The sequence below is a fragment of the Panthera onca genome, chromosome B2 (assembly GCF_046562875.1).
Source record: "Panthera onca isolate mPanOnc1 chromosome B2, mPanOnc1 haplotype 2, whole genome shotgun sequence".
Lineage (NCBI taxonomy): Eukaryota > Metazoa > Chordata > Mammalia > Carnivora > Felidae > Panthera > Panthera onca.
Window position 1 is genome coordinate 2,373,756 of NC_138343.1, and position 27,879 is coordinate 2,401,634.

The following is a 27,879-nucleotide window of genomic DNA, read 5'->3' on the forward strand; positions in this document are numbered from 1 at the left end:
TTACTGGGAGAAGATTTTGGTCTGGCTCACAGCTTTCTTTAATGCCCCCTTTAGCTCATTGTTCCTTAGACTGTATATGAAGGGGTTCAACATAGGGACTACAACCATGAAGACCACTGATGCAGCTGAGTCTTTTTCAGTTGAATGGTTGGATGAGGGACTCATATAGACCCCTGTGATTGTTCCATAGTAAAGAATGACCAAGGCAAGATGAGATCCACAGGTGGAGAAAGCTTTGAGTTTTCCTTGGGTGGAAGGGATTTTCATCACAGCAGAGATGATGAGGCTGTAGGATGCCAGGATACACCCCGAAGGTACCACAAAAATAAGCCCCACTGCAGCCAGAACTATGAACTGATTGAGACTGGTGTTGGAGCAGGAGAGGGGGAGGAGAGAGTTGATATCACAGAAGAAATGGTGGATGATGTTGTTAGAGCAGAAGTGCAGACGGGCGAGCATAAGGGTGTGCAAGAGGGGATTCAAAGTGGCAAGGATCCATGGCACAGCCACCAGAGAGGCACAAAGGCACTGGGTCATGATGGTGGAGTAACGCAAAGGATGACAGATGGCCACAAAACGGTCATATGCCATCACTGTGAGAAGGAAATCGTCCATGTTGGCAAACATCATACAGAAATACATCTGAGCCAGGCAGCCAGGATAGGAGATGGTCTGAGTCTGTGCCCGGATGTTCAGCAGCATCTTGGGAACTGTAGATGAAGGCAGGCAGAGGTCTACTGCAGACAGATTGGCAAGGAAGAAATACATGGGTGTGTGGAGGCGGTGGTCTGAGACAATAGCCAGCAAGATGAGCAAGTTTCCAAGCAGCCCTGTTAAGTAGAGGCACAGGAAAAGTACAAAGAGGAGAGCCTGCCACTCTGGCCATCTTGAAAAGGCCAAGAGGAGAAATTCGGAGGCACTGGTTTGGTTTCCTTGTTCCATTGCTTGGGTATCTCTGCGTGAAGACCCAGAAGATGAAATATTTTTGACATAAAAAAAAATTTCCCTTTTTATTTTTTGTCTACTCCCCTAGTCCCGTTTACTAAATATTTTCTCTTTAGGCCATCCTGCCTCCTCTCTGGTAGTCTCCCCCGAGCTTCACTGATCATGGATATGTTCTTCCATTTTATCAGTTGACTTTTTATTTATCCTCCCTTGCCAGGTGCTGCCTGGCTGCCTGCTGTGTGTTGGAAAACATCGGTGAGTCTGACACACTAAGTAACTCTGTGTTGAACTTTGAGATTTAATGAGAAAAATTTTCCAGATATTTATCCAACACCCTATGAACCATCCCTCTTGAAAACTAGTCAGGCATAAACACTTAGGATTTATAAGAAGAAGGTAAACCATCTTATCTTTTTAAGATTCAAAAGAAAAATATGGTAACATGGTTGACAAGTGTAAAAAGTTAAGCCTCCTAAAAATAGTTGACATGAAGGCTATGAGCAACATAGGAAAATATTTACAAGTAAGGTAAAAGTTCTATAACACATGTAGTATAACTACATAATATAAGTGGATAAAACTAAAAGATAACAGAGAAAAAGTTATGGCAAAATACAGGGCAGGTTTAAAAGAGTCCTTTTAATGGTTTTGTATTATTTTAACCATAGCTACAAAAAAGGGGGTTCATGTTTGTAACGTATCATGATTACTTTGGGTCCTGTTTGTCTTGGAGTTGTAGAACACACAATGGAATGGGAGGATTCCTGAAACTTGGATCAGGATGTGGACAAAAAATACTATCCTGGACACCAATTAAGAAGACAAACATTGGGGGGTTCCTGGATGGTTCAGTTGGTTGAGCATCCAATTCTTGATTTTGGCTCAGGTCACGATCTCATAGTTTGTGAGATGGAGCCCCGTGTCACGCTTTGTGCTATGGCACAGAGTCCCACTTGGGAATCTCTTTCTTCCTTTCTCTCTGCCCTTTCCCCCACCCCCCACAGGTGTGCACATGCTCTCTCTCTCAAATTAAATAAATAAATAAATAAATAAATAAATAAATAAGAAGACCAGCATTCACATACACAGATGAGATAGTTGCACAGAAATGGAGGGGCTCCTTGGGAGACAGAAAAGGTCTTGTAGTGTGTGGGCTCTGGTTGGCCCAGCTGGAACCAGATCCAATCATTTCAAGGCTGGAACATTTAGCCACTGCAAATCTTAGTTCTCCCCTGTATAATAATAGCACCTGCTTTAGTCCTAAGAGGAAAATATGTTGCCATCCAGGCCTATCTTGAGAAGCAAGATAAATCCCAAATACAAAACCTAACCTCACACCTAAAGGAACTAGAAGCAGAGCAGCAAAGAAGCTCCAAAGCCAGCAGAAGAAGAGAAATAATAAAGATTAGAGCAGAAATAAACAATATAGAATCCACCTCCCCCCCCCCAGTAGAACAGATCAGATTCTTTAAAAAAATTTTTTTAATGTGTATTTTTGAGAGAGAGAGACAGAATGCGAGCAGGGAAGGGGCAAAGAGGGAGACACAGAATTCAAAGCAGGCTCCAGCCTCGGAGCTGTCAGCACAGAGCCTGATGCGGGGCTCAAACCCACGAACCGTGAGATCATGACTTGAGCCAAAGTCGGACGCTTAACTGACTGAGCCATCCAGGCACCCTGCAGATCAATGATTCTAGGAACTATTTTTTTGAAAAAAATAAACAAAATTGATAGACCCCTAGCAAGACTTCTCAAAAACAAAAGAGAGAGAACCCAAATAGATAAATTCACGAATGAAAGAGGAGAGATCACAGCCAACACCACAGAAAACACCACTATGAAAAATTCTGTGCCAATAAACTGGACAACCTTGAAGAAATGGACAAATTCCTAGACACCCACACACTATCAAAACTCAAATGGGAAGAAATAGAAACTTTGAACAAATGCATAATCAGTGAAGAAATTGAACCAGTTATCAAAAATCTCCCAACAAATAAGAGTCCCGGACCAGATGGCTTCCCAGGGGAATTCTACTAGACATTTAAAGCAGAGTTAATACCTATTCTTCTCAAGCTGTTCCAAAACATAGAATCAGAAGGACAGCCTCCAGACTTATTCTATGAAGCCGGCATTACCTTTATTCCCAAACCAGATAGAGAACCTACAAAAAAGGAGAATTACAGGTCAATATCCCTGATGAACATGGATGCAAAAATTATCAACAAGATACTAGCAAATTGAATTCAACAGTGCATTAAAAGAATTATTGACCATGATCAAGTGGGATTCATTCCTGGGCTGCAGGGCTGGTTCAATATTCGCAAATCAATCGGTGTGATACATCACATTAATATAAGAAAGGATAAGAGCCATATGATCTTGTCAATAGATGCAGAAAAAGCATTTGACAAAATTCAGCATCCTTTCTAAATAAAAACCCTCAAGAAAGTTGGGATAGAAAGAACATATCTTAACATCATAAAAGCCATATATGAAAAGCCCGCAGGATATATCATCCTCAATGGGGAAAAACTGAGAGCTTTCCCCCTGAGATTAGGAACACAACAGGGATGTCCACTCTCACCGCTGCTGTTTAACATAGTGTTGGAAGTCCTAGCCTCAGCAATCAGACAACAAAATGTAATAAAAGGCATCTAAACTGGCAAAGAAGAAGTCAAACTCACTTTTCACAGATGACATGATACTCTACATGGAAAACCTGAAAGACTCCACCAAAAAACTGCTAGAACTGATACATAAACTCAGCGAAGTTGCAGGATACAAAATCAATGTACAGAAATCGGTTGCATTTCTATACACCAATGATGAAGGAACAGAAAGAGAAATCAAGAAATCGATCCCATTCACAAATGCACCAAGAACCATAAACTACCTAGTAATAAACCTAACAAAAACGTAAAAGGTCTGTATGCTTAAAACCATACAAAACTTATGAAGGAAATTGAAGAAGACAGGAAGAAATGGAAAAACATTCCAGGCTCATGGATCGGAAGAACAAATATTGGTAAAATGTCTATATTGCCCTAAGCAATCTGCACATTCAATGAAATACCAATCAAGATTGCACCGACATTCTTCTCAGAGCTAGAACAAACAATTCCCAAATTTGTGTGGAACCACAAAAGACCCTGAATAGCCAAAGTAATGTTGAAAAAGAAAACCGAAGTGGAAGGCATCACAATCCCAGACTTTAGCCTCTACTACATAGCTGTTATCATCAAGATAGTATGGTATTGGCACAACAACAAGCAATAGAACAATGGAATAAAATAGAAAACACAGAATTGGACCCACAAATATATGGCCAACTAATCTTTGGCAAAGCAGGAAAGAGTAACTAATGGAAAAAAGTCTCTTTAGCAAACAGTGCCAGGAGAACTGGACAGCAGCATACAGAAGAATGAACCTGGACTGCTTTCTTACACCATACACACAAACTCAAAATGGATGAAAGACCTAAATGTGAGACAGGAAATTACCACAACCCTAGAGGAGAAAACAGGCAAAAACCTCTCTGACCTCAGCTGACACATCTATGAAGGCAAGGAAACAAAAGCAGAAATGAATTATTGGGACCTTATCAAGATAAAAACTTCTGCACTGGAAAGGAAACAATCAACAAAAATGAAAGGCAACCGATGGAATAGAAGATATTTGTAAATGATATATCAGATAAAGGGTTAGTATCCAAAATCTATAAAAACTCACTAAACTCAACACCTGAAAAACAAGTAATCCAGTGAAGAAATGGGCAGAAGACATGAATAGACACTCCTCCAAAGAAGACATCCAGATGATCAACAGACACATGAAAAGATGTTCAACATTGCTCATCATCTGGGAAATACAAGCCAAAATCACATTTGGATACCACCTCACACCGGCCAGAGTGGCTAAAAGTAACAACTCGGGAAACAACAAATGTTGTCCTGGATGTGCAGAAATGGGAACCCTCTCGCAGTGTTGGTGGGAATGCAAACTGGTGCAGCTGCTCTGGAAAACAGTGTGGAAGTTCCTCAAAAAATTAAAAATAAGTTACCCTACCACCTAGCAAGAGCACTACTAGGAATTTATCCAAAGGATACAGGAGTACTGATGCAAAAGGGCACATGTACCCCAATGTTTATAGCAGTGCTATCAACAATAGCCAAATTATGGAAAGAGCCCAAATGTCCATCAACTGATGAATGGATAAAGGAGATGTGGTTTATATACAGAATGGAATACTACTTAGCAATGAGAAGGAATGAAATCCTGCCATTTGCAACAACATGGATGGAACTGGAGGGTATTATGCTAAGTGAAATAAGTCAGTCAAAGACAGATATCCTATGTTTTCACTCATATGTGGAACTTGAGAAACTTAACAGAAGACCATGGGGGAAGCGAAGGGGAAAAATAGTTTCAAACAGAGAGGGAGGCAAACTATAAGAGACTCTTAAATACAGAGAACAAAGTGAGGTTTGACTGGGGGTGGGGTAGAGGGGAAAACGGGTGATGGGCATTGAGGAGGGCACTTGTTGGGATGAGCACTGGGTGCTGTTATGTAAATGATGAATCATGGGAATTAACTCCTGAAGCCAAGAGCACACTGTATACACTGTATGTTAGCTAACTTGACAATAATATATATCAAAAAAAGGAACGAAAATAATAGCACCTGCCTTAACAGTTTTGTGAAACTGAAATGAGTTAATGTGTGCAAAACTCTCAGCAAGTAACGGTTACTCAATAAATGCAAACTGTTGGTGATCAGGCCAGAACTGGTAGGTCAGGTTTCCTCCTTAGTCTCCACAGTGGCTGTTTTAAATTTTCCCTTCTTGAATGTCCAGCATGTGCCTTCACATCACTTCCCCTATTTTCACAGAGAAAATAGAACCAGGGTTTAATGGATGTGTCCAACTTTCTGCTATCAGTGCAAGAAACTTACCTGTGCCTCCACTCATCCTTCCTTCTTTCCTTTCGTTGTGCCCCACTTCTCCAGAGCCTCAGCTGCTCCTTTTTTTTTAAAATAGGTAAACTCTACCGCTAACGTGGGGCTCTGACCCACAACTCCAAGATCAAGAGCTGCATGCTCTTTGGACTGAGCCAGCCAGTCACCACCAGCTGCTCCTTTCTGTAACTTAAATGTTTTCCTGCTCTGTTGGATCTTGACTTTCAGCTGACGTCTCTCCTTCCTTTGGCTTCCCTTTCCAGATACATGTCTACCTCTGGCCATCCTCCTGATTCTCTCTCCACTGCCCAACCCCTCACAGACTTCATTTCCTCACACCCCCATGCCAATTTGCTGTTGCCCCAGCCACTCCAATGAATTGCTATTTGGAGTCTTGAAAAACCCAATGTTCACTTCTCAGTCCTTATGTTTTTAGAATTCCTAGAATTCTTCCCTTGAGAAACTCTTTTCCTTGGGTTTATTTTCAGATTTCCTCACATCTGTCTGGCCATTCCTTTTCAATTGCCTTTGCAAAATGCACTTCCTTTGACAGCCGGTTAAATGTTGACATTTCTCTGTTTCTTTGGTTTGTTTTTATTGTTGTTTTGTCTTATGCTTTCTTTCTTTTAATGTTTATTTATTTATTTGAGAGGAAGAGCACTAGTGGGGGCGAGGGGCAGAGAGAGAAGGGGACAGAGGATCTGAAGCAGGCTCCACGCTGGCAGCAGACAACTCGATGTGGGGCTTGAACTCACAAACCATGAGGTCATGACCCCAGCTTAACCAACTGAGCCACCCAGGTGCTCCTTATGCTTTCTTTTCTTTTCATCCTACACATGTTCCTGAATGATTCTATTCACTCCCATGGCTTTCATACTATCTGTATGCCAATCTCTCCTAAATTATTTCTCTAGACTCATTCCTGGTGCTGTCTGGATGTTTCTACTTGGATGTCACAGACATCTTATGCTACTACTTCCCAAACTGTATCCATCACATTCTCCTCCCTGCTCAAAGACCGTTCATCCCTCCATGTGCCCTTTATCAATGAACAGCACCACAATGTATCCAGTCGTTCAAGAAAAGAAAACTTGGGAGTCAGCCCAGACTACTCCCTCTCCTTTACCTCTTTACCTGCACATCCAGTCAATAATTAAACCCCAGCGATGTTATTTTTTGGGAGTCAGAATATTATTATTAAACAAATAGATTCTTAAAATCTACCATGAAAAAAATAATAAAATTTATCACCATGAAAGCGACTGTTTTAGGCATTGAGAACAATGAATAAGAGAGACATGGTCTCTACCCTTGAGGAGCTTTAAATCAAAGCCAGAAACTTTAGAGTTATCCTTGACTCATCCAGTTCATGACCAAGCCCTGTTGATTCTGACTTTTCTCACACCCATACTGCTTTTCTTTGTTCCTGATTGTAATGACTGTGTCAGACCCTCATCATGTCTTGTGTGGATACTTGCAATAACCCTCAAATTGGTCTTCCTTCCTACAGTTTTCCCCCTTTCAGTCCTCCTTCATACTTATTAAAGAATTATCACTCTAAAACAAGAATTTCCTCCTTCCCTTAAAAATTTCCAAAGGTTTCAATTGCCTTTAACCCAAATTCCCAGTTATCATGGCACACAAGTTTCTTCATTACCCCTTTCTTACCTGTCTAGTCTTATCTCTTGCTGTGACTAATTTCCCACCCTTAGAAGTTCCTGACACAACTGAAACTTTATGATTCTCTGGCTTTTCTCACTTTGAAATACTCTGACCACCATACCTAAAGCTTCTCTTAAGACATTCTCTACTGCATTGCCCTGAGGCCATATAGCATTTAAGAATACATACATAGATAGATACAAATATTTATAATTTTTTTCTTGTTTTGCTTTCATGGCTCTTCCTTGCTTACAAGTTATTTTGGAGAGCACATGGACTAATGACAACATGGGGTAAGAATGAATCTTATTCATCTTTGCGTAGGGAAACCCAGTTTTATGAACAACGATTTATATTTGCCTGTGAATACAAACTGATTTTTTAGGCGCGATGAACTGCATGCCAGAGGATGCAAGACAATACGAACTGGGATTCTATTCTTGCTTCTACACCTAGCCCTGTTGTTCTGTATGTTAGCTGAAGTGGTGGAGAGTCTGGTGGAAGAAACAAGAAAATGGAGGAAATCTGTTGGACTACTTTTCCAGTGACCAGATAACAGAAGCGTGAAAGTGAGTGGAAGAGAAAGGCATTCTACACACTAATGCGAATGAGTCCTGGGTTCTCTGGATCCAAAGTGCCATGACTTTCTCCACTTTGCACAGAAGTTTTCGAATGCCTCTCTCTCTGCCTTGACAGTTATTACTAGTGTATAGGTCTTTCATTTCTACCTAAAGAGAAACCCAAAGAGAAAATGGCCCCTGTAATTTCTTCTCTTCTTCCATCGGAGTTTCTGCCCTGTCACTTTCAGTAGCTTTGGAGGTGGTGGGGAAATGGCCAGGTGAAGTGACTTAGTTCTTGGACATAGGAGATATAAAAATTTAGAACGGGGCTATTGCTACTTTATGCTATGTGGACTGAATAACAAAGGAAACCTGTTTGCAGAGAGGGAAGAATAAAGTAGATTTTCAGAAAAAGGGGGAGAGTCACATAGTACTTGCTTTACTTCAACTTTGACTTATTTCTTAATTGCTTTTACCATCTAAAAGGATGTCCCCTATTTATTTTCCCTTTCACCTTTGCACCTTCCATACCTAGCAATTCTTCCTAAACTCAGTTCTGAAGACACAGATTCCTGCTTTTTTGTTCCTACCTTGGGCCAAGTTCATACCCTTTGGCATTTTGGTCCTCATTTATCCAACCCTTTGCAGGTACATATTTTTTTAGGATTCTTTCATTTTGACCCAAGCCTATTGTTAACGGTTATCCTAAGCTCTTTATATGATTCTGATAAAGAACTGATCTGAATATTGAAACATTCATTTATAGAAAATATACGAAAGAATATTCCAGAAAATAGATATTCTGGAGGGAGCAGAAAGAGCTTTTCAACAATATATAGGAGACATAAAGAAGGAGTTATGGGCATGTGAAAATATACTCTGGATGCATAACCATAGATTTTATTGATTTCATCCATGCATGAAGGTGGGGCAGTGGTGATAATGTTGAGGACCCCATCCCTCCCTGCTTTGATAGGACCAAATGTTTTCACTCTTGGAAACATCATAAAATGATGAAAAGTACATGAAATCAGCTGAGTAAATTCTATAATTTTGTAAAAATAATACAATTTTCATAAAAATAGAAAAACTATGAAGACAAGGCTTACCACTATCAAATACTCTATGCCACACTACATGTTTCATAGTTTGCTAATCCCCATAACACCTCTATAATATGGTCACATATCCTCATTATGTAGACACTGAGTGTTAGCAGAGCCAGTATCTGAGTTAATTGATTTGAAATCTAGTCAACTTTTCACTAAGCCACTACTAAATCTCAGATTTTACACCTTCACAGGGAGGGCTTTCATTCATTCATTCATTCATTCATTCATTCCACAAATAGTATTAGTCACTACTGTATGTTAGACAATGCTTGGTGACCTTGAGTAGAACCTGAACTTGTTTTACTTACCTAATAAAGACATGCTTCCTCCATTTTTCTCAGATCTGCTCACTTTCCACAACACTTACCAGATGCTCACATCAGGAATCTTCTGAGAAGAGACTTTAGCTTATAAGTCAAAAGGTAATGGGAAAAATGAAGGAAAAAAAAAAAAAAAAGGATGTTGTCCCTCCTCCGGGATGTACAAGGATGAGGGATGGGATGCTTCTTGGGGAAGGTGTATCTGGTGTAGTGAGGGCTGGAATGACCTCAGGACTCCCCAGCACTGGAGTTTACAGCTTCTTTGCATGCCTGGGAACCCAATCTTGCCAAGCTTTCTCAATTCGAGTAACAATTACTTTATCCCCTTTGTGGGTTTCCCAATTGCAACCCTAGGGATAATGTACCTGGCAGATAATCCTCCAGGGAGATCCAAGGAATTAAAAGATCTGGAAGTTGTTCACAGTCTCCCAGGAAGGGTTCTAACACGCATCTCCTCCCCCTTCCAAGAGGCCCCCAAACATCAACTATCAAACATTACACCAATAACAAATAATCTTTTCTAGCATGAGTTGACTTATTCTCTGAATATAGGATTTGTCCTCCCTGACTGTACTACTCTGTCAACAACACCACCTCTCTGGGTTTCCAAATGCTTGATTTATCAATGTTGCCTGAGATAAGAAGGTCCATTTTTTTGGCAAAGGAGGTGAGACAATGGGCACATGGTCATTTTGTCATGTACCCTAACCCCACAAAGTGTTCAGCCTGATACAGCAGTGAAATGCCTCCTAAAGCCTCAGTTCATATGTCAGTTTGGGGATACCACCCAGAAGTTTTGGGATTCTAAACTCAAGGACGCTGTATGTGCATGGAAAAATGACCACGTGTGGTAGTGTGTCCCCAGTGCCAACCTATGTGTCTAGATGCCAAAGGGTGTGTAACTGTTAGCTTTTTCTTATTTATGTCACACTTATGTGGGTCAGCAATTTGGGCTAGGCTCAGATGGGTCGTTCTTCTGGCTTTGGTTAGGCTCATTCTAATCCCTGCAGTTAGCTACTGGGTTCATTTAGGGCTTACTGTTCTAGAATGTCCATAGCTGGTATGACTTCTATGTGCTTGATGTGATCTCTCATCCCCCAGAAGGATAGCTTGAGTTGTTCTATGGTGTAGGCAGAGAGAGGGGTGGGGGAGAGAGTAGAACCATGAAAAGCCTCTGAAGTCTAGGTTTAAAGTGGCACCATGTCACTTCGACTGCATTCTGTTGGCCAGTGCAAGCCATGAGACCAACATAGTTTCAAAGAATGGGGAAAGGCTCTCCCTCTTGGTGGAGGAGCTTCAGAGCCACACTGCAAAAAGGCATAGATTCAGGGAGGAGTGCAAAACTGTGGGCAGTTTTGCAATCAACCAAGGGTGGAAGTACTATATCTATATCTATATCTATCTGTATCTATCTATCTATCTATCTATCTATCTCTCTATCTCTCTATATATTTTAACATTCCTCCAAATGATATGCTTTATGATGACAGCTTTGTAGTAGAGGCTAAAGTCTGGGATTGTGATGCCTCCTGCTTTGGTCTTCTTCTTCAAAATTACTTTGGCTATTCGGGGCCTTTTGTGGTTCCATATGAATTTTAGGATTGCTTGTTCTAGTTTCGAGAAGAATGCTGGTGCAATTTTGATTGGGATTGCATTGAATGTGTAGATAGCTTTGGGTAGTATTGACATTTTGACAATATTTATTCTTCCAATCCATGAGCAGGGAATGTCCTTCCATTTCTTTATATCTTCTTCAATTTCCTTCATAAGCTTTCTATAGTTTTCAGCATACAGATCTTTTACATCTTTGGTTAGATTTATTCCTAGGTACTTTATGCTTCTTGGTGCAATTGTGAATGGGATCAGTTTCTTTATTTGTCTTTCTGTTGCTTCATTGTTAGTGTATAAGAATGCAACTGATTTCTGTGCATTGATTTTGTATCCTGCAACTTTGCTGAATTCATGTATCACTTCTAGCAGACTTTTGGTGGAGTCTATCGGATTTTCCATGTATAATATCATGTCATCTGCAAAAAGTGAAAGCTTGACTTCATCTTTGCCAATTTTGATGCCTTTGATTTCCTTTTGTTGTCTGATTGCTGATGCTAGAACTTCCAGCACTATGTTAAACAACAGCGGTGAGAGTGGGCATCCCTGTCGTGTTCCTGATCTCAGGGAAAAAGCTCTCAGTTTTTCCCCGTTGAGGATGATGTTAGCTGTGGGCTTTTCATAAATGGCTTTTATGATCTTTAAGTATGTTCCTTCTATCCCGACTTTCTCAAGGGTTTTTATTAAGAAAGGGTGCTGGATTTTGTCAAAGGCCTTTTCTGCATCGATTGACAGGATCATATGGTTCTCCTCTTTTTTTTTGTTAATGTGATGTGTCACGTTGATCGATTTGCGAATGTTGAACCAGCCCTGCATCCCAGGAATGAATCCCACTTGATCATGGTGAATAATTCTTTTTATATGCCGTTGAATTCGATTTGCTAGTATCTTATTGAGAATTTTTGCATCCATATTCATCAGGGATATTGGCCTGTAGTTCTCTTTTTTTACTGGGTCTCTGTCTGGTTTAGGAATCAAAGTAATACTGGCTTCATAGAATGAGTCTGGAAGTTTTCCTTCCCTTTCTATTTCTTGGAATAGCTTGAGAAGGATAGGTATTATCTCTGCTTTAAACGTCTGGTAGAACTCCCCTGGGAAGCCATCTGGTCCTGGACTCTTATTTGTTGGGAGATTTTTGATAACCAATTCGATTTCTTCGCTGGTTATGGGTCTGTTCAAGCTTTCTATTTCCTCCTGAGATACAATCTTTATTTTAAAGTCTAGATTGCCTGCTATAAGTATGGCTACTCCGGCTTTCTTTTGTTGACCATTAGCATGATAGATGGTTCTCCATTCCCTTATTTTCAATCTGAAGGTGTCTTTAGGTATAAAGTGGGTCTCTTGTAAGCAGGATATAGCTGGGTCTTGTTTTCTTATCCATTCTGTTACCCTGTGTCTTTTGATTGGAACATTGAGTCCATTGACGTTTAGAGTGAGTTTTGAAAGATATGGATTTATTGTCATTATGATGCTTGTAGAGTTGGAGTTTCTGGTGGTGTTCTCTGGTCCTTTCTAATCTTTTGTTGCTTTTGGTATATATATATATATATATATATATATATATATATATATTTTTTTTTTTTTTTTTTTTTTTTTTTTTTTTTTTTTTTTCATCTTTTCTCCCCTCAGAGAGTCCCCCTTAAATTTTCTTGCAGGGCTGATTTAGTGGTCACAAAGTCCTTTAATTTTTGTTTGTCTGGGAAACTTTTTATCTCTCCTATTCTGAATGACAGCCTTGCTGGATAAAGAATTCTTGGCTGCATATTTTTCTGATTCAGCACACTGAATATATCCCGCCACTTCTTTCTGGCCTGCCAAGTTTCTGTGGATAGGTCTGTTGCAGACCTGATCTGTCTTCCCTTGTAGGTTAGGGACTTTTTTCCCCTTGCTGCTTTCATGATTGTCTCCTTGCCTGAGTGTTTTGTGAATTTGACTATGATATGCCTTGTTGATGGTCGGTTTTTATTGAATCTGATGGGAGTTTTCTGTGCTCCCTGGATTTTGATGTCTGTGTCTTTCCCCAGGTTAGGAAAGTTTTCTGCTGTGATTTGCTCACATAACCCTTCTACCCTTATTTCTCTCTCTTCCTCCTCTGGGACCCCTATAATTCCGATGTTGTTCCTTTTTAATGAGTCACTGATTTCTCTAATTTTTAAATCGTGCTCTTTTGCCTTAATCTCCCTCTTTTTATCTGCTTCATTATTCTCTATAAGTGTGTCCTCTATATCGCTGATTCTCTGTCCTGCCTCATCCATCCTTGCCACCGCAGCATTCATCCGTGATTGCAGCTCAGTTATAGTGTTTTTACATTTCATTCTGACTAGTTTTTACTTCTTTTATCTCTGCAAAAAGGGATTCTAGTCTATTTTCGACCACAGCTCATATTCTTATTATTGTGATTCTAAATTCTGGTTCAAACCTCTTGCTTGTATTTGTGTTGGTTAGATCCCTGACTGTCATTTCTTTGTGCTCTTTCTTTTGGGGTGAATTCCTTCGTTTTGTCATTTTGGATGGAGAAAAGGAACTAATGATGTAGAAAAATTGAAATTAAAAAAATTAAAATTAAAAAAATATTAAAAGTAAAAATTAAAAACACACCCACTGAAAAAATTGAATAGATGATTCTAGACACTAGGTGTGTTTTGGGCTGTGTGTAGAAAGTGGTTGACAGATTAGAGAAACAAACAAACAAACAAACAAACAAACAAAAAAGGGGTAGGAGAGGAAAAAAGAAGGAAATTGTTTGAGAATTTGAAAAAATGAAGACACTAAAGTAGAGAATATAGTAGAAAAAAGTATAGAAAAATATTTTTAATAATAATTTAAGAGAAATATGAAGTTTTTCATTTCTGTATGTAAGAAAAAGGAAAAGAAATGAAAAGGGAAAAAAGATAAAAAAGAAAAAGAAAAGAAAAAATAAATCATTTGAAAATTTGAAAAAGTGAATACACTGTAGTAGACTGAAATAAAATGATGGGATTATGATAGAATTGGAAAAAATTTACATAAAAGCAAAAAATATAGTAATAAAAATTAAATAAAAACATTTTAAAAATAAATTGAAATGAGAATGAAGTTTTTCTCTTTCTGCATTCAAGAAAAAGTAAAGAAATGAAAAAGAAAAAAGAAAAAGAAAGAAAAAAGGAAATTGGTTGAAAATTTGAAAAGGTGAGTACACTGAAGTAGACTAAAATAAAATGATGGAAGTAAAGTAGAATTTGAAAAAATTTACAAAAAAGTAAAAAGTATAGTAACAAAAATTAAAGAGAGATATTTTTAATAAAACTTGAAAATAAAAGCGATTGTTTTCTTTCTGTATTCGAGAAAAAGAAAAGAATTGTAAAAGAGAAAAAGGAAAAAGTGAGAGAAAAAAATTGAATGATGAACCTGCTCACAGATTGAAGTAGGAGTGAAATTGCTTCGTTTCCCCTAAAGGTCAGTCCATGTAGCTCTTTATAGTCCATAAATTAAGCTGGCGGTGAGACTTGTGTTCTTGAAGAGTGAAGTTGGCCCAGTTGGGCAGGGCTCGGTGTAACAGCTCCGCTCTCCCCTAGATGGCGCTGCCAGCCTACTGGGGTGGATTGTTGCAGTCCTGGTTGGTGCTCATGCGCATGTGCGGAGCGGTGAAAACTGGCGCTACCCAGCCACCCGGTCTGTTCTCCCGAATCAGCAATCTCGCACCTGTCCTCGGTCTTCAGCTCTCATCCACTCCCTGCGTTTTCACTCTCCGTGACCAGGTCCCAGGCAGTACCCCTCCCGAGTTTTGTCTCAGATGCGGCTGTTTCCCCCCCCCCCCCCCCCCCCCTTACTTCTGAAGGACTGCGGCCTTGACCTGTTCTGCCCCTGTGCGGGAGGGTCTCACTGAGCAATGGCCAAATGAGCAATGGCCGAATGTCGGCTGCACCCAGGAACGCCCGCTGGACTCTGCTGTTGCTGGGGCCCCGAGACTGTGGCCAGGTGCCAGCCTGCCCCAGAAAAAGATCACAAGACAGTGTAGCATCAGCGTTTCACGGATTATGGAAAATCACAACACACATCTGGCACCAGGCTTCACCCTCAACAACCTTGCCCCAGCATCAGTGAATGTGACTGCCTTCGGGGGTCTGCTGGGACCAGGTGGCTTCAACAGTCTGTACCAAATGTCTTTCCAGCAGTGGAACCGCTTTTCCCCGTGGCCCGAGAACCTCCCGGACCCCACACTGTTCCTGGGGATTCACCTTTCCCACCAGAGCACTGCCAGGTATGGAGCTGCGGAATTGCAGCCTTTGCGCTCCCTTTGTTTACAGTCGTAATGGAAATTTAAACCTTCTCCTTTCTCCTTTCTCCCTTTTTAGTTTAGTCCCTGCAGCCATTCCCAATTTTCCACTTTCCTCCAGCTGCTTTTGGGGAGGGGGGCTTTTCCCGTATTCTCCGCCCCCACCCCCTGCAGTCTCCATCCTCTCTCTGCTCGCAAAAGCACCTCCCTTCCTGCACCTTCTCGTTCCCCAAGTTCACTTCTCCGTGCCGCGTACCTGCTGAATTCTGTGGTTCAGGTTGTGCAGATTGTTGTGTTAATCCTCCAGTCAGTTTTCTAGGAGTGTAGGATGGTTTAGTGTTGGTCTGGCTGTATTTCATGGACTTGAGACACACTAAAAGTTTCCATGCTGTTCCGCCATCTTGGCGCCTCCCCCTGATATCTTTTTCAACATGACTTTGACTATTTGGGGTCTTTTGTGATTCCATACAAATTTTAGAATGGATTGTTCTAGCCCTGTGGAAAATGCTGGTGTTATTTTGATAGGGATTGCACTGAATGTGTAGATTGCTTTGGGTAGTATCAACATTTTAACCATATTTGTTCTTTCAATCAATGAGCATACAATGTTTTCCTTAAAAATGTTTAAAAATGTTTATTTATTTCTGAGAGAAGGAGTGACAGAGTGTGAATGGGGCAGGGACATAGAGAGAGACACACACAGAATTTGAAGCAGACTCCAGGCTCCAGGCTGTTAGCACAGAGCCCAATGCGGGGCTCAAACTCACGAACCATGAGATCATGACCTGGGCTGAAATTGATGCTTAACCAACTGTGCCACATAGGTGCCCCATGAGCATAGAATAGTTTCCCATTTCTTTGTGCCTTCTTCAATTTATTCATAAGCAGTCTATAATTTTCAGCATGCAGATCTTTTACCTCTTTGGTTACATTTATTCCTGTTTCTTATGGTTTTTGATGTAATTGTAAATGGAATCAATACCTTGATTTCCCTTTCTGCTGCTTCCTTATTGGTGTATAGAAATGCAGCTGATTTCTGTATGTTGATTTTATACCCTGAGACTTGCTGAACTCATGTACAGCTCTAGCAGTTTTTTGGTGGGGTCTTTTGGGTTTTCCATGTAGAGTATCATGTCATGTGTGAAGAGTGAGAGTTTGACTTATTCTTTGCCAATTTGTATACTTTTTATTTCTTTTTGTTGTGTGATTGCTGAGGCTAGGACTTCCAGTACTATGTCGAACAACAGTGGTGAGAGTGGGCATCCCTGTGGTGTTCCTGACCTTAGGGGGAAAGCTCTCAGTTTGTCCCCATTGAGGATGATATTAGCTGTGGGCCTTTTCATATATGGCTTTTTTGATGTTGAGGTATGTTCCTCGTACCATGAATTTCTTGAGGGTTTTGTCAAGAAAGATTATGTATTTTGTCAAATGCTTTTCCTTCAACTATTGAAAGGAGCATATGGTTCTTATCCTTTCTTTTATTAATGTGGAGTATCATGTTGATTGATCTGTGAATTTTGAACCAACCCTGAAGCTGAGGAATCAATCCCGCTTGATCATGGTGAATAATTCTTTTAATGTACTAATGGATTAGATTTGCTTCTATCTTGTTGAGAATTTTTGAATCTGTTTTTCCAGGGATATTGGCCTGCAATTCTCCTTTTTAGTGGGGTCTTTGTCTGGTTTTGGAATCAAGGTAGTGCTGGCTTCATAAAATGAGTTTCGAAGTTTTCCTTCCATTTCTATTTTTTTGGAACAGTTTGAGAAGAATAGTATTATCTCTTCTTTAAATGTCTGGTAGAGTTCCCCTGGGAAGTCATCTGGCCCAGGACTCTTATTTGTTGGGAGATTTTTGAATAACTGATTCGATTTCTTTGCTGGTTATTGGTTTGTTCAAATTTATTATTTATTCCTGTTTGAGTTTTGGTAGTGTGTATCTAGGAATTTGTCTATTTCTTCCAGATTGTCCAGTTTGTTGTCATATAATTTTTCATAGTATTCTCTAAAATCGTTTGTATTCCTGTGCTGTTGGTTGTGATCTCTCCTCTTTCATTTGTGATTTTATCTATCTGGGTCCTCTTTCTTTTCTTTTTGAGAAGTCAGGCTAGGGGTTTATTAATTTTGTTTATCCTTTAAAAAATGAGCCCTTAGTTTTATTGATCTGTTCTGTTTTTTAAAAAATTCTTTATCATTTATTTCTGCTCTACTCTTTATTATTTACCTTCTTCTGCTGGCTTGAGCTTTATGTGCTGCTCCTTTTCTAGCTCCTTTACATGTAATATTAGGTTGTGTATTTGGGACCTTTCTTGCTTCTTGAGATAAGCTTGAATTGCAATGTATTTTCCTCATTGGACTGCCTTTGCTGCATCCCAAGGAGTTTGGTCTTTTGTTTTCATTTTCATTTGCTTCCACGAATTTTTAATTTCTTCTTTAATTTCCTAGCTAACCCATTCATTCTTTAGTAAGATGTTCTTTAACCTCCATGTATTTGAGGGCTTCGAAAGTTTTTGTTGTGGTTGATTTCATGTTTCATGGCATTGTGATCTGAAAATCTGCATGGCATCATCTTAATCTTTTTGTACCTTTTGAGGTCTGATTTGTGACCCAATATGTGATATATTCTGGAGAATGTTCCATGTGCACTCGAGAAGAATGTGTATTTTTCTGCTTTAGGATGAAATGTTCTGCATATATCTGTTAAGTCCATTGGTCCAGTGTGTCATTCAGGGTTGTTTCATTGTTGGTTTTCTGCTTACATTATCTGTCCATTGTTGTCAGTGGAGTATTAAAGCCACCTACAATTATGGCATTATTACCAATAAATTTGTGTATGTTTATTATGAATTGCTTTATATATTTGGTGTTTCACGTTGGGGGCATATTTACAATTGTTAGCTCTTGTTGATGGATAGACCCCTTAATTATATTATGCCCTACTTCATGTCTTGCTATAGTCTTTGTTTTGAAATCTAGTTTGTTGATATAAGTATGGCTACCCTGGCTTTGTTTTGACGTCCATTAGCATGGTAGCTGGTTCTTCATCCCCTCACTTTCAATCTGCAGGTGTCCTCAGGTCTAAAGTGAGTCTCTTGTAGGGATTATATAGATGGATATTGTGTTTTTTTATCCATTCTGATACCCTATGTCTTTTGATTGGGGCATTTAGTTTATTTACATTCAGAGTGATTATTGAAAGATATGAATTTAGTGCCGTTGTGATATCTGTAGATTTCATGTTTGTGGTGATGTTCTCTGGTCCTTTGTAGTCTTTGCTGCTTTCCATGCACAGTATACCCCTTAGAATCTCTTGCAGGGGTGGTTTGGTGGTCATGAACTCCTTTAGTTTTTATCTGTCTGGGAAAGTCTTTATCTCTCCATCTGTTCTGAATGACAGCCTTGCTGGATAAAGGATTGTGAGCTGCATATTTTTCCTATTCAGCACATTGAATATATCCTGCCACTCCCATCTGGCCTGCCACGTTTCCGTAGACAGGTGTGCTACTAACCTTATGTGTCTACCCTTGTCAGTTGAGGACCTTTTGTCCCTAGCTGCTTACAGAATTCTCTCTTTATTGTTGTATTTTGCCAGTTTTACTATGCTATGTCATGGTTTTGACCTGTTTTTGTTGATTTTGAAGGGAATTCTCTGTGCCTCTTGGACTTGGATGCCTGTTTCCTTCCCAAGATTAGGGAAGTTCTCAACTACAGTTTGTTCAAATAAACCTTCTGCCCCTTTTTCTTGCTGTCTTCTTCTGGGACCTCTATAATAATGATATTGTTTAATTTCATGGAATCACTTTGTTCTCTAATTCTCCCCTCCTGGTCTAGTAATTCCCTTTCCCACTTTTTCAGCTTCATTATCTTCCACAAGTTTATCTTCTATTTTGCCTATTCTCTCCTCTGCTCCTTCAATCCTCACCATCATTGTATCTAGTTTATTGTGCATCTCAGTTATAGTATTTTAAAATTCATTCTGACTAGTTCTTACGTCTTGATCTCTGAAGCAAGAGTTTCTCTGGTGTCTTCTATGCTTTTTTCAAGCACAGCTGTTAGTCTTATGACTCTTATTCTAAATTCTTGTTGAGATATATTGTTTATATCTGTTACTAGCTGTTCTCTTGCTGTGGCTTCCTCATGATCTTTTTTCTTTGTTGCAGGGGGAGTACCTCTGTTCTGTCATTTTGGCTAAATTTCTGTCTTTTGCATGTTTTAAAAGCTTGTTTTTTGTCCCTCACCTGAGAGTACTACTACATTAAAAAGGGTCATGCACTGTCCAGGGCCTAGCATTCCAGGAAGTGTTTCTGGTGTATGTTGTGTACACTCTTTTGTTGCATTTTGGCTACTGTTTTCCACTGGCCAGTCGTCTGCAGAGCTCCTCCTTGCTGCAGTGGGGAGTGCTGGGACCTTTACCTAGGTGTGCTTCGATTTGTTTGTTGAAGTAAGCCTGGAACAAAGAAAGGGCAGGGTGGAGCTTGATCCCATAAAAAGAGAAAAAGTAAAAGGGAGACAGGAAAACCAAACAGAGAATTTAAAAACTATAAGTCTAATTCCATAGAAAGAGAGAGATAAATAAACAAGAAGAAAGCAGAAAGATGGAAAAGAATGGACAAAGAAAGCCTAATTAAAAAAAATATATGATAAGAATTGAAAAAAAAACAAATCAGAAACCACGAGCCTTATCCCAAAAGAAAAAAAGAAGAGGGAGGAAACAAAAGAAGCAAAAGAATTGTGTGTTGGTGTCTGGGGCTGGGGCCATGCTGGTCTGGAGGAGAGGTCGGCTGCATTGGCTCAGGCGGTCTCGCTCCAATAAATAAGCAGTTACCAGGCACGGAGGTGCCGGGTTTGGTGTAAGAGGGTCCCACCTCCACCGGGGCCCCTGTGCTGCTCTCTGAAGTCCTACTGTGCTAGTGTTGAGGGGAAAATCGTGTCACCCCAGTCTCTCTTATCCAGAGCAGGGATCTCAACCCTTGCTGTTCAGGCAGCCCTCACAGAATAGCCCTCATGTGTCGGCCTGCCCACAGTCTTCCTGTGCCTTCTTCAAGGCTCTTGGCTGGGATTCAAAACCTGATGTCTTAAAGGACCCCCAGCACCGCCTGTATCTACTCCCTGCTCCCGAGTAGAGCCTCTATACCCTGCTGATGAAAGGCCTTAGACTGGCACTTGTAGGGTCATTTGTCCTTGGGGAAGCAATAAACCCACTTCCAGAAGTGCTCCAGGAAGGGCACTGTTCTCTCCCAGTGCACCATGGAGATAGCTACACCATGCTATGCACTCTGGGGCCAGCTGCGTCTTCCCCAGGAGCACATGCCACCGCTCAAATTCAGAGGAAGTTGCCACTTCATGTTCATTATTTTGAGCGAGAGAGAGACAGTGTGTGAATGGGGGAGGGGTAGAGAGAGGGAGACGCAGAATCCGAAGCAGGCTCCAGGCTCCGAGCTGTCAGCACAGAGCCCGACGTGGGGCTCGAACCCGCGGACCGCGAGATCATGACCTGAGCCTCAGTCGGTCGCTTATCCACCTGAGCCACCCAGGCGCCCCAAGAGTTGCCACTTCGAAAGCCTCAAGCTCCAAAGGCAGTTTGCAAAAATCTGTGGCGCAGAGAGGTTTTCCTCTTGTGCTAATTTGATGCTGCACTTTCACAACCCCTCTCTCTTTCTTTCCCCTTGTCTCTCCATGGAAAGGGTGCCCTCGCCTTCATAGCTCCACCATTTTATTTCCCCCAACACACATACACGCACCCGGCACCTGCCGAGTTGTCTCCCTCCAGCTGCGGGATCCTTCTGCCATTCCACAGATCGATTGCCTGGGTGTTCCAAGACCTCAGTTCATCTCTGTGTGAGGGATGAGGAAGGTCCAGGTGCCCCTACTTCCCCACCATCTTAACACCCTCCAGAAAGGTTTAGCTGTAGTTTTATTCATGTTGTTCTAGAGAACTCTTTTTTTCCTAACACTATTTGCTCAGTTTGCTGATAGTGGGCATTAGGATTGTTTGCAGATTTCGGTTAATATGAACAGTGGTGCATTTGAGCTTTCTTACATGTGTGTCTTCAGATGGGTGACCAAGCATTGCTCTAGATGTGTGGCATCTGGGAGTGTCAGTGTGGGTCAGTGTCTCTAGATAATGTCACACTATTATCAAAGTGATTTGAGCATGTAGACTGGCAGCAGTGAGTGAGGCCAGGGAAGGAAAGTGTGATTAGCAGGTCTGTAATTCCCTCCATCTTCGGGACACCCAGAGTACAGCGTCTTTGCCAGTTATCCCCATAACTCTCAGGATGGGATCTAACTGGTATGGGAATAGCTGAGAAAGTTGAAATCTAAGAATGTTTTTTAGCAGGAGGGAGCGTATCTCTTAAGGCTGAACATGGTAAATTAAACTTAAAGTACGGATCTATGAGAAGAGCCACAAACCACCCATCAACTTCTTTCCATTTTTCTTAATGATTATTTTAACTCTCCTGGTAAAGCCAAAATCGTTTGGAACTTAAATGCAAAGACTAGTTGAATTTAAATAAACCATGTACATTTTAATGAAGAGAGATAATTTTTTAAATTGAGTACATCATTAAAACCTGTGGATATAAACTGTACAGTGTTTTAGAGGATTTGAGTTTTTTCCCCTTAGCCACAATAGAAGTTTGGTAGAATTAGGTTGCTCTCCTTTATATTCAAGCTAAAGATTAGAAAGTGCCGAAAAAACCCCCAATATTAGAATGTGCCTAATTATTAGCACTGTGATCCCATATAACTTGGTTATGAGTGAAATTAATGAGGAATTCATTCACATATTAACATTTCAAATTAAGTAACTGAATGGAATCTTCCTTACATCTTTATATGTAAATATTTTGGATAGTTGTAAGGGAAAAATCTTAAGTGCTTTGCAAAACATCTAGGTCATTCACAGATGGGAGCTAAGGTAGCTGGGAAGGCCTAGGGAATTATTGTCCTCCGACAGATATGTGAACTAATAGGAGACACAGATTAGGTCTCCTCTGACATTGTCTTCCATAGTCATTCTCCCTGAGGATTGCCATCTCTCTACAGCTCAGTGACATGGGCTCATTAAGAGTGTGGGGCACCTGTTCCCCAGAGATGTCAGCAGGGGAAGGGATTTGGTTCTCTGTGCCAGCCCAGCCCCAGCTCAGAGTCACGGCACCCTCTCACCTGCTCATAAGGGTCTCAGTGTCACACAGGCAGGTCATTGTATTTGGGAAACCATACTGAGAGTTTGTGACTGCCTTCATCTTCTACCTCCTTGAGGCAAAGTGCAGATCTCTGGTACCACATGAGGATCTGTGAAGTCATCCTGAGAAAGTGTCCTTTTGCTTAAGAAAAACATATGGATGACCCAGTGCTGGTATAGTCAACCTTTGCATTTACTGCAGACACTGATTACACATGGCCAAATTATAATTTCCAGTAGTATATTTAGGCAGTAACTTGGAAATGAGGCAGGGAAATAGCTTAGATCCCACAGAGAAGGTCAGTTAAGGTGAATGAAAAGGAACAAGGCTCTGTGTTGCTTTTAGAATTGGGAAGTTAAATTATTTTCCGTTGCAATTGTTCTTGAAATAAAAAGGGTGTATTGGTTTGCATATGTGATGAATTGTTTAAAGGAATAGACTATGAAAATTCACCAAAGAGAAGAACTAAAATTAATTATTTAGTATAGACATCAACACATCGTTCCTAGACATTTCCTTCTATGTAGTACATTCATTACACCTCTGTAGGCACATGTGGGAATTAATTTAAATATGCATGTGCAGTGGTAATAAAATATGCTCTTTATGCATATGTGTGAAACTATTAGACTATATGTTTCCATGCTATCCCTTGGTTCCTTATTGGCTGTGAAATGACATAATATTTGTTGTATAATTAGAAACTCGTAAATGCTCATTTTCTCCATTATTGCCAAAATATCTAAAATATGTTGGGAGTTTTGAAAATGCTATCTTGAAAATTACAACAGGGAAGTTCCATTTGGTGAATATTGTGTCAGTGCATCTTGTTTTTAACTTTATTGTTAACAAGAAGTGATGATCTTTCATGTGAATACATACACCAATATGAAGAAGACAAATGTAGGAAATCTGAATGTTTACTTAATTGGTGAGTTAAGCCAATGACAAGTTGTGTGTGTGTATGCATGTGTGTGTGTGATTGCACTGAGGTGTTGTGTAAAGTACACTAGGTTCTGTCCCTCTGTCCTTGCACACAATCATGAATGGATAGTGCTTTGATCTGTCATTGCTTTTGAGAATGTTTCTGTCCTTATATCCGTGTGTGTATCTATTTACTTATTTTATCATAGGAAGTGATGCAAAGCATTACAGTCTGTCAAAATTATATGGTTGGATAACTTTTAAAAGTTTATTCTGATTAGAATGTTGATACTGAATAATCCTACATCTTTCAGGAATTTTACAGAGTCTAGTTGGTGTAATGTGTGAAACAGAAATCTGAAGGAGGAAGAGGAAAATGTTGGGCACTGGATTTTGGAGTTCTGATTCCAACAGACTCTGTACAGCCACTGAAATTTTGGAGTTTTATTAATTGGTATGCTAATTTTAAGCATCTTTAGGACAAAAGTTAAGCACTATAATTGAATGGTGCTATTTTCTGGTTCTCTCTGGTTATTTATTTTATTGCCATAGGGGAAAAAACCCCAATGTGTGTTTATATGCAGATCTAGTACTGGTATTTTGAATGTAGTTGAATTTCTTTGTATAAGTATATTGCAGGTCATCAATTCCTATATCTGGATGCATTTGGACATTATGTTGTATTATAAAGTACTGCATGTGAGGTGTGTGCAAATCTAGTTGTGTGGAATTATGAGATACATATTTAAAATAATGAATCTCCCTCTGTATGCATCTCTTTCCTATTCTTTCTGATTGTTCTCTCTCTTTTTCATTGATCCCCATTTTCTCTAAAATGTAGCTACATTTTCATGGTAGTTTCAGTCCTATTATGATCAGATTGAGAGAACTTTTATACCTATGACTGACACAAGCACAAGGTTCATTATTTGATTTTTCTTATATGAAATATTAATGATTTACTTTTTTGATAATGTGGAACTAAATTGGTATGAGCTATGGCAATTCCAATGAGTACACCATTTATTCAAATAGTTAGTGATAAAATTCTCTGGCTATGTCTTTTAACATGATAAATCCACCCCCTGCCTCCTTTTTATTTTTTAGAACATTTCTTTAAAAATTGCTAAATGCTTGGTCTTGACAGGAAACACGTGGTAAGAAAGGATGGACCCGAAAAATGGAAGTTCTTTCACTGGCTTTATCCTGCTGGGTTTCTCTGACCGGCCTCAGCTGGAGCGAGTCCTCTTTGTGGTTCTTCTGATCTTCTATCTGCTCACCCTCCTGGGAAACACGAGCATCATTGCATTGTCCCGCCTGGACCCACACCTGCAGACTCCCATGTACTTTTTCCTCTCCAACCTAAGCTTTCTGGACCTGTGTTACACGACCAGCACTGTTCCTCAGCTGCTGGTTCATCTCAGGGGAACAGACAAGTCTATCTCCTTTGCTGGCTGTGTAGCTCAGCTCTTCATCTCTCTATGGTTGGGATGCACAGAATGCATTCTGTTAGGGGTGATGGCATTTGACCGCTACGCAGCCGTCTGCAGGCCCCTGCACTACACAGTGATCATGCACCCCCGTCTCTGTGCCCTGATGGCTTCTGCGTCGTGGTTCACTGGTTTTGCCAACTCCTCATTGGAGACGGTGCTCATCTTTCTTGTACCACTTTGTGGGAAGAATAAAATAGAGCACTTCTTTTGTGAGGTCCCCCCATTGCTCAAGCTTGCCTGTGTTGACACCACTGTGTATGAGTCTGAGATCTTATTTTTCAGTATGATCTTTCTTTTCATACCTGTGGCATTAATCACATTCTCCTATGGTCATATTGTCAGGGCAGTGTTAAGAATAAAGTCAGCCGCAGGACAGAGGAAAGTGTTTGGGACATGTGGGTCCCACCTCACCGTGGTCTCCCTGTTCTATGGCACAGCCATCTATGCTTACCTGCAGCCCAGCAACAACCATTCCCAGGATCAGGGCAAGTTCATTTCTCTCTTCTACACCATCGTCACCCCCATGGTCAACCCTGTCATATATACCTTGCGGAACAAGGATGTGTTGGGCGCGATGGAGAAGGTGTTCTGTCGGGGCTCCATATGACTGGGGGGAAGAGCCTTTGATGGAGGCTCAAATGTCAGAGGCTTTAAGATTTTGTGTCCTTCATGTGTCGTCCAACATTCTCCTGATGACTCTCAAGGGAATTTCCTTACCTCGTTCATTTTTTTAAAGTAACATTTTCTTTTTTTAAAAAACTTTTTAAAAAAAGTTTGTTTATTGAGAGAGAGCAAGAGTAAGTGGGACAGAGAGGGTGAGAGAGAGAGAGAATAAGCAGAGAGAGACAGAAACGATTCCAAGAAGGCGCTGCACTGTTAGCAGTAAACCTGATGCAGGGCTCAAACTCACGAAGTGTGAGGTCATGATCAGAGCCAAAATCAAGTGTTGGATGCTGAACCAATTGAGCTAACCCAGTTCTCCCCCTATACCTCATTCTTTTATGCGATGAATGTTCCAAGCTCGTGGATTCATTGCAACCTCCGGAGAGGCTGGTTTAGTGTCCCAGTGCGTCTCCATCATATTAATATTTAAAAAATCCTTTTCTTATTTCATCCTCTTTTGGGAGTACCATTCTAATTGCAAAAAGACATTTATGTGCATATGATAAAGGCGTGCACAAAATAAGAATAGGAACCACAAAAACAGTGTAAGAAATATTAACATTTTAGCACTTTCTAGCAATTTCCGGAGGCATATCATTTATTCTTGCATTTGATCATGGCTCTGTTAGAAGGTCTGTAAGTTGACTGTGTCACAGCTTCTTCACAGAATTGGTGGGCAACCACGGGATAGATGAAATTTAGCTCAGAGGAAATCCTGGGAGCACCAATCCTGACAGTCATTCAGATATTAGGCCCCAGTGTGACCGTACCTGTGTGACAGTAATTTTATGTAGCCTTCCTGTCACAGGGGGCGATGGCATGATGAACTCATCCCAGGGACAATGGGAGCATCAGGTAGCAATACAGCAGGCGGTGCTTATGTGTAATGTGTGCAATGTTGTGCGATGTGAGGTGTGCACCTCGCTTGAATTTATGATGAGCCACCTCATTCATTAAAAATGACTTTTGAGTGGGCACCTGAGTGGCTCAGTCGGTCGGGTGTCTGACTTCAGCTCAGGTCATTATCTCATGGTTCGTGGGTTCAAGCCCTGCGTTGGGCTTTGTTCTGGCAGCTCGGAGCCTATAGCCTGCTTCAGATTCTGTGTCTTCCTCTCAATCTGCCCCTCCTCCGCTCTTGCGCTCTCTCTCTCTCTCTCTCTCTCTCTCTCTCTCAAAGATGAATAAATATTAAAAAAAATGACTTTTGAGGACATTGAATGACACAAGTCTTATTTTATATTCTTTTTTTCCCCTATAGTAATGCAGCAAATGTAATGCAGCAAATATATTTTGATCCTTTCTTCATACCAATTTACAAATTGTCTGATCCAGGCATGAAGTGATTAAGGCTTTTGTATCTCACATCTGCCAAAGATTCCATACAATTTGAATGCATGGATATATTATAAAAATATGAAAAATGACCTCCATTTTCCAGGAAATCCCATGTTCTATGGTGCTTGTTTGGATTCACCAGGAGAAAATTTAAGGAATAAATAAAATGTATATTAAGTATTAAAAATCTCAATATGTCTAAGCTTTACATATAGCCATCACACTATGAAATAACACAATTCTGAATTATGAATAATAAATATAAACATCTCATAACAAGTGAATGTGACATTGTAGAATTTAGATCTTAACTAAAGCTCAGTTTGCATATAAATATGTTTTGTGTTATGGATCTGGGTTTTTGTATACATTTCTTGTCATGAGCAGTACATTTTCTCATGGAGGTTGAAGTTTTGACTATGCCACCGTAAAAGAAATGTTTATGTTTTTCTTGGTAGGTTTTCCCAGTGTGTAGCTCAGTGCAGGTAAATGTATTTGTGTCTTTGGACACATATTCATAACAATCACACTGTTCCCTCTTCTGACAGCTAACTGGCATTATCCTGGGTCTTGAACCCCCTGAGGGTCTCATGCTCATGACCGGTAATCTTGCAACATAGACAGCATTAGGCAGGTTGGAAATGAGAGCTTAGTGGAGATTATCACATGGTCATGGTTCTGTCTGGATCCCTAAAGGCATCACAGTGTTCACGTTTGAAATCAACACCTGGGATATATTTTGATGCCGTACATGTGGTAATGCTGAATGAACACCAGTACAGAAACAGTTTTGTAATAATGTTTATCCCCAATGGTGACAAATTTCCTTCTCTCCATTATGTTTCCACTACATTCTGACA

General features: G+C 40.3%; 2 protein-coding genes across 2 annotated transcripts; one reads left to right on the plus strand and one right to left on the minus strand.

The window, feature by feature from the left end:
• LOC132666244 (putative olfactory receptor 1F12P) lies at positions 1-1,649 on the minus strand. Its single transcript, XM_060614188.2, has 2 exons — positions 1,643-1,649; positions 1-944 (listed from the first exon to the last, which is right to left on the minus strand). Exons 1-2 carry the CDS (start codon positions 1,647-1,649, stop codon positions 1-3), a joined length of 951 nt encoding a protein of 316 aa, XP_060470171.2.
• A 23,046-nt stretch (positions 1,650-24,695) lies between these two features.
• LOC132666243 (olfactory receptor 2B8-like) lies at positions 24,696-25,685 on the plus strand. Its single transcript, XM_060614187.3, has one exon. It carries the CDS (start codon positions 24,696-24,698, stop codon positions 25,626-25,628), a length of 933 nt encoding a protein of 310 aa, XP_060470170.2. The 3' UTR covers positions 25,629-25,685.
• Positions 25,686-27,879: the final 2,194 nt, after the last annotated feature.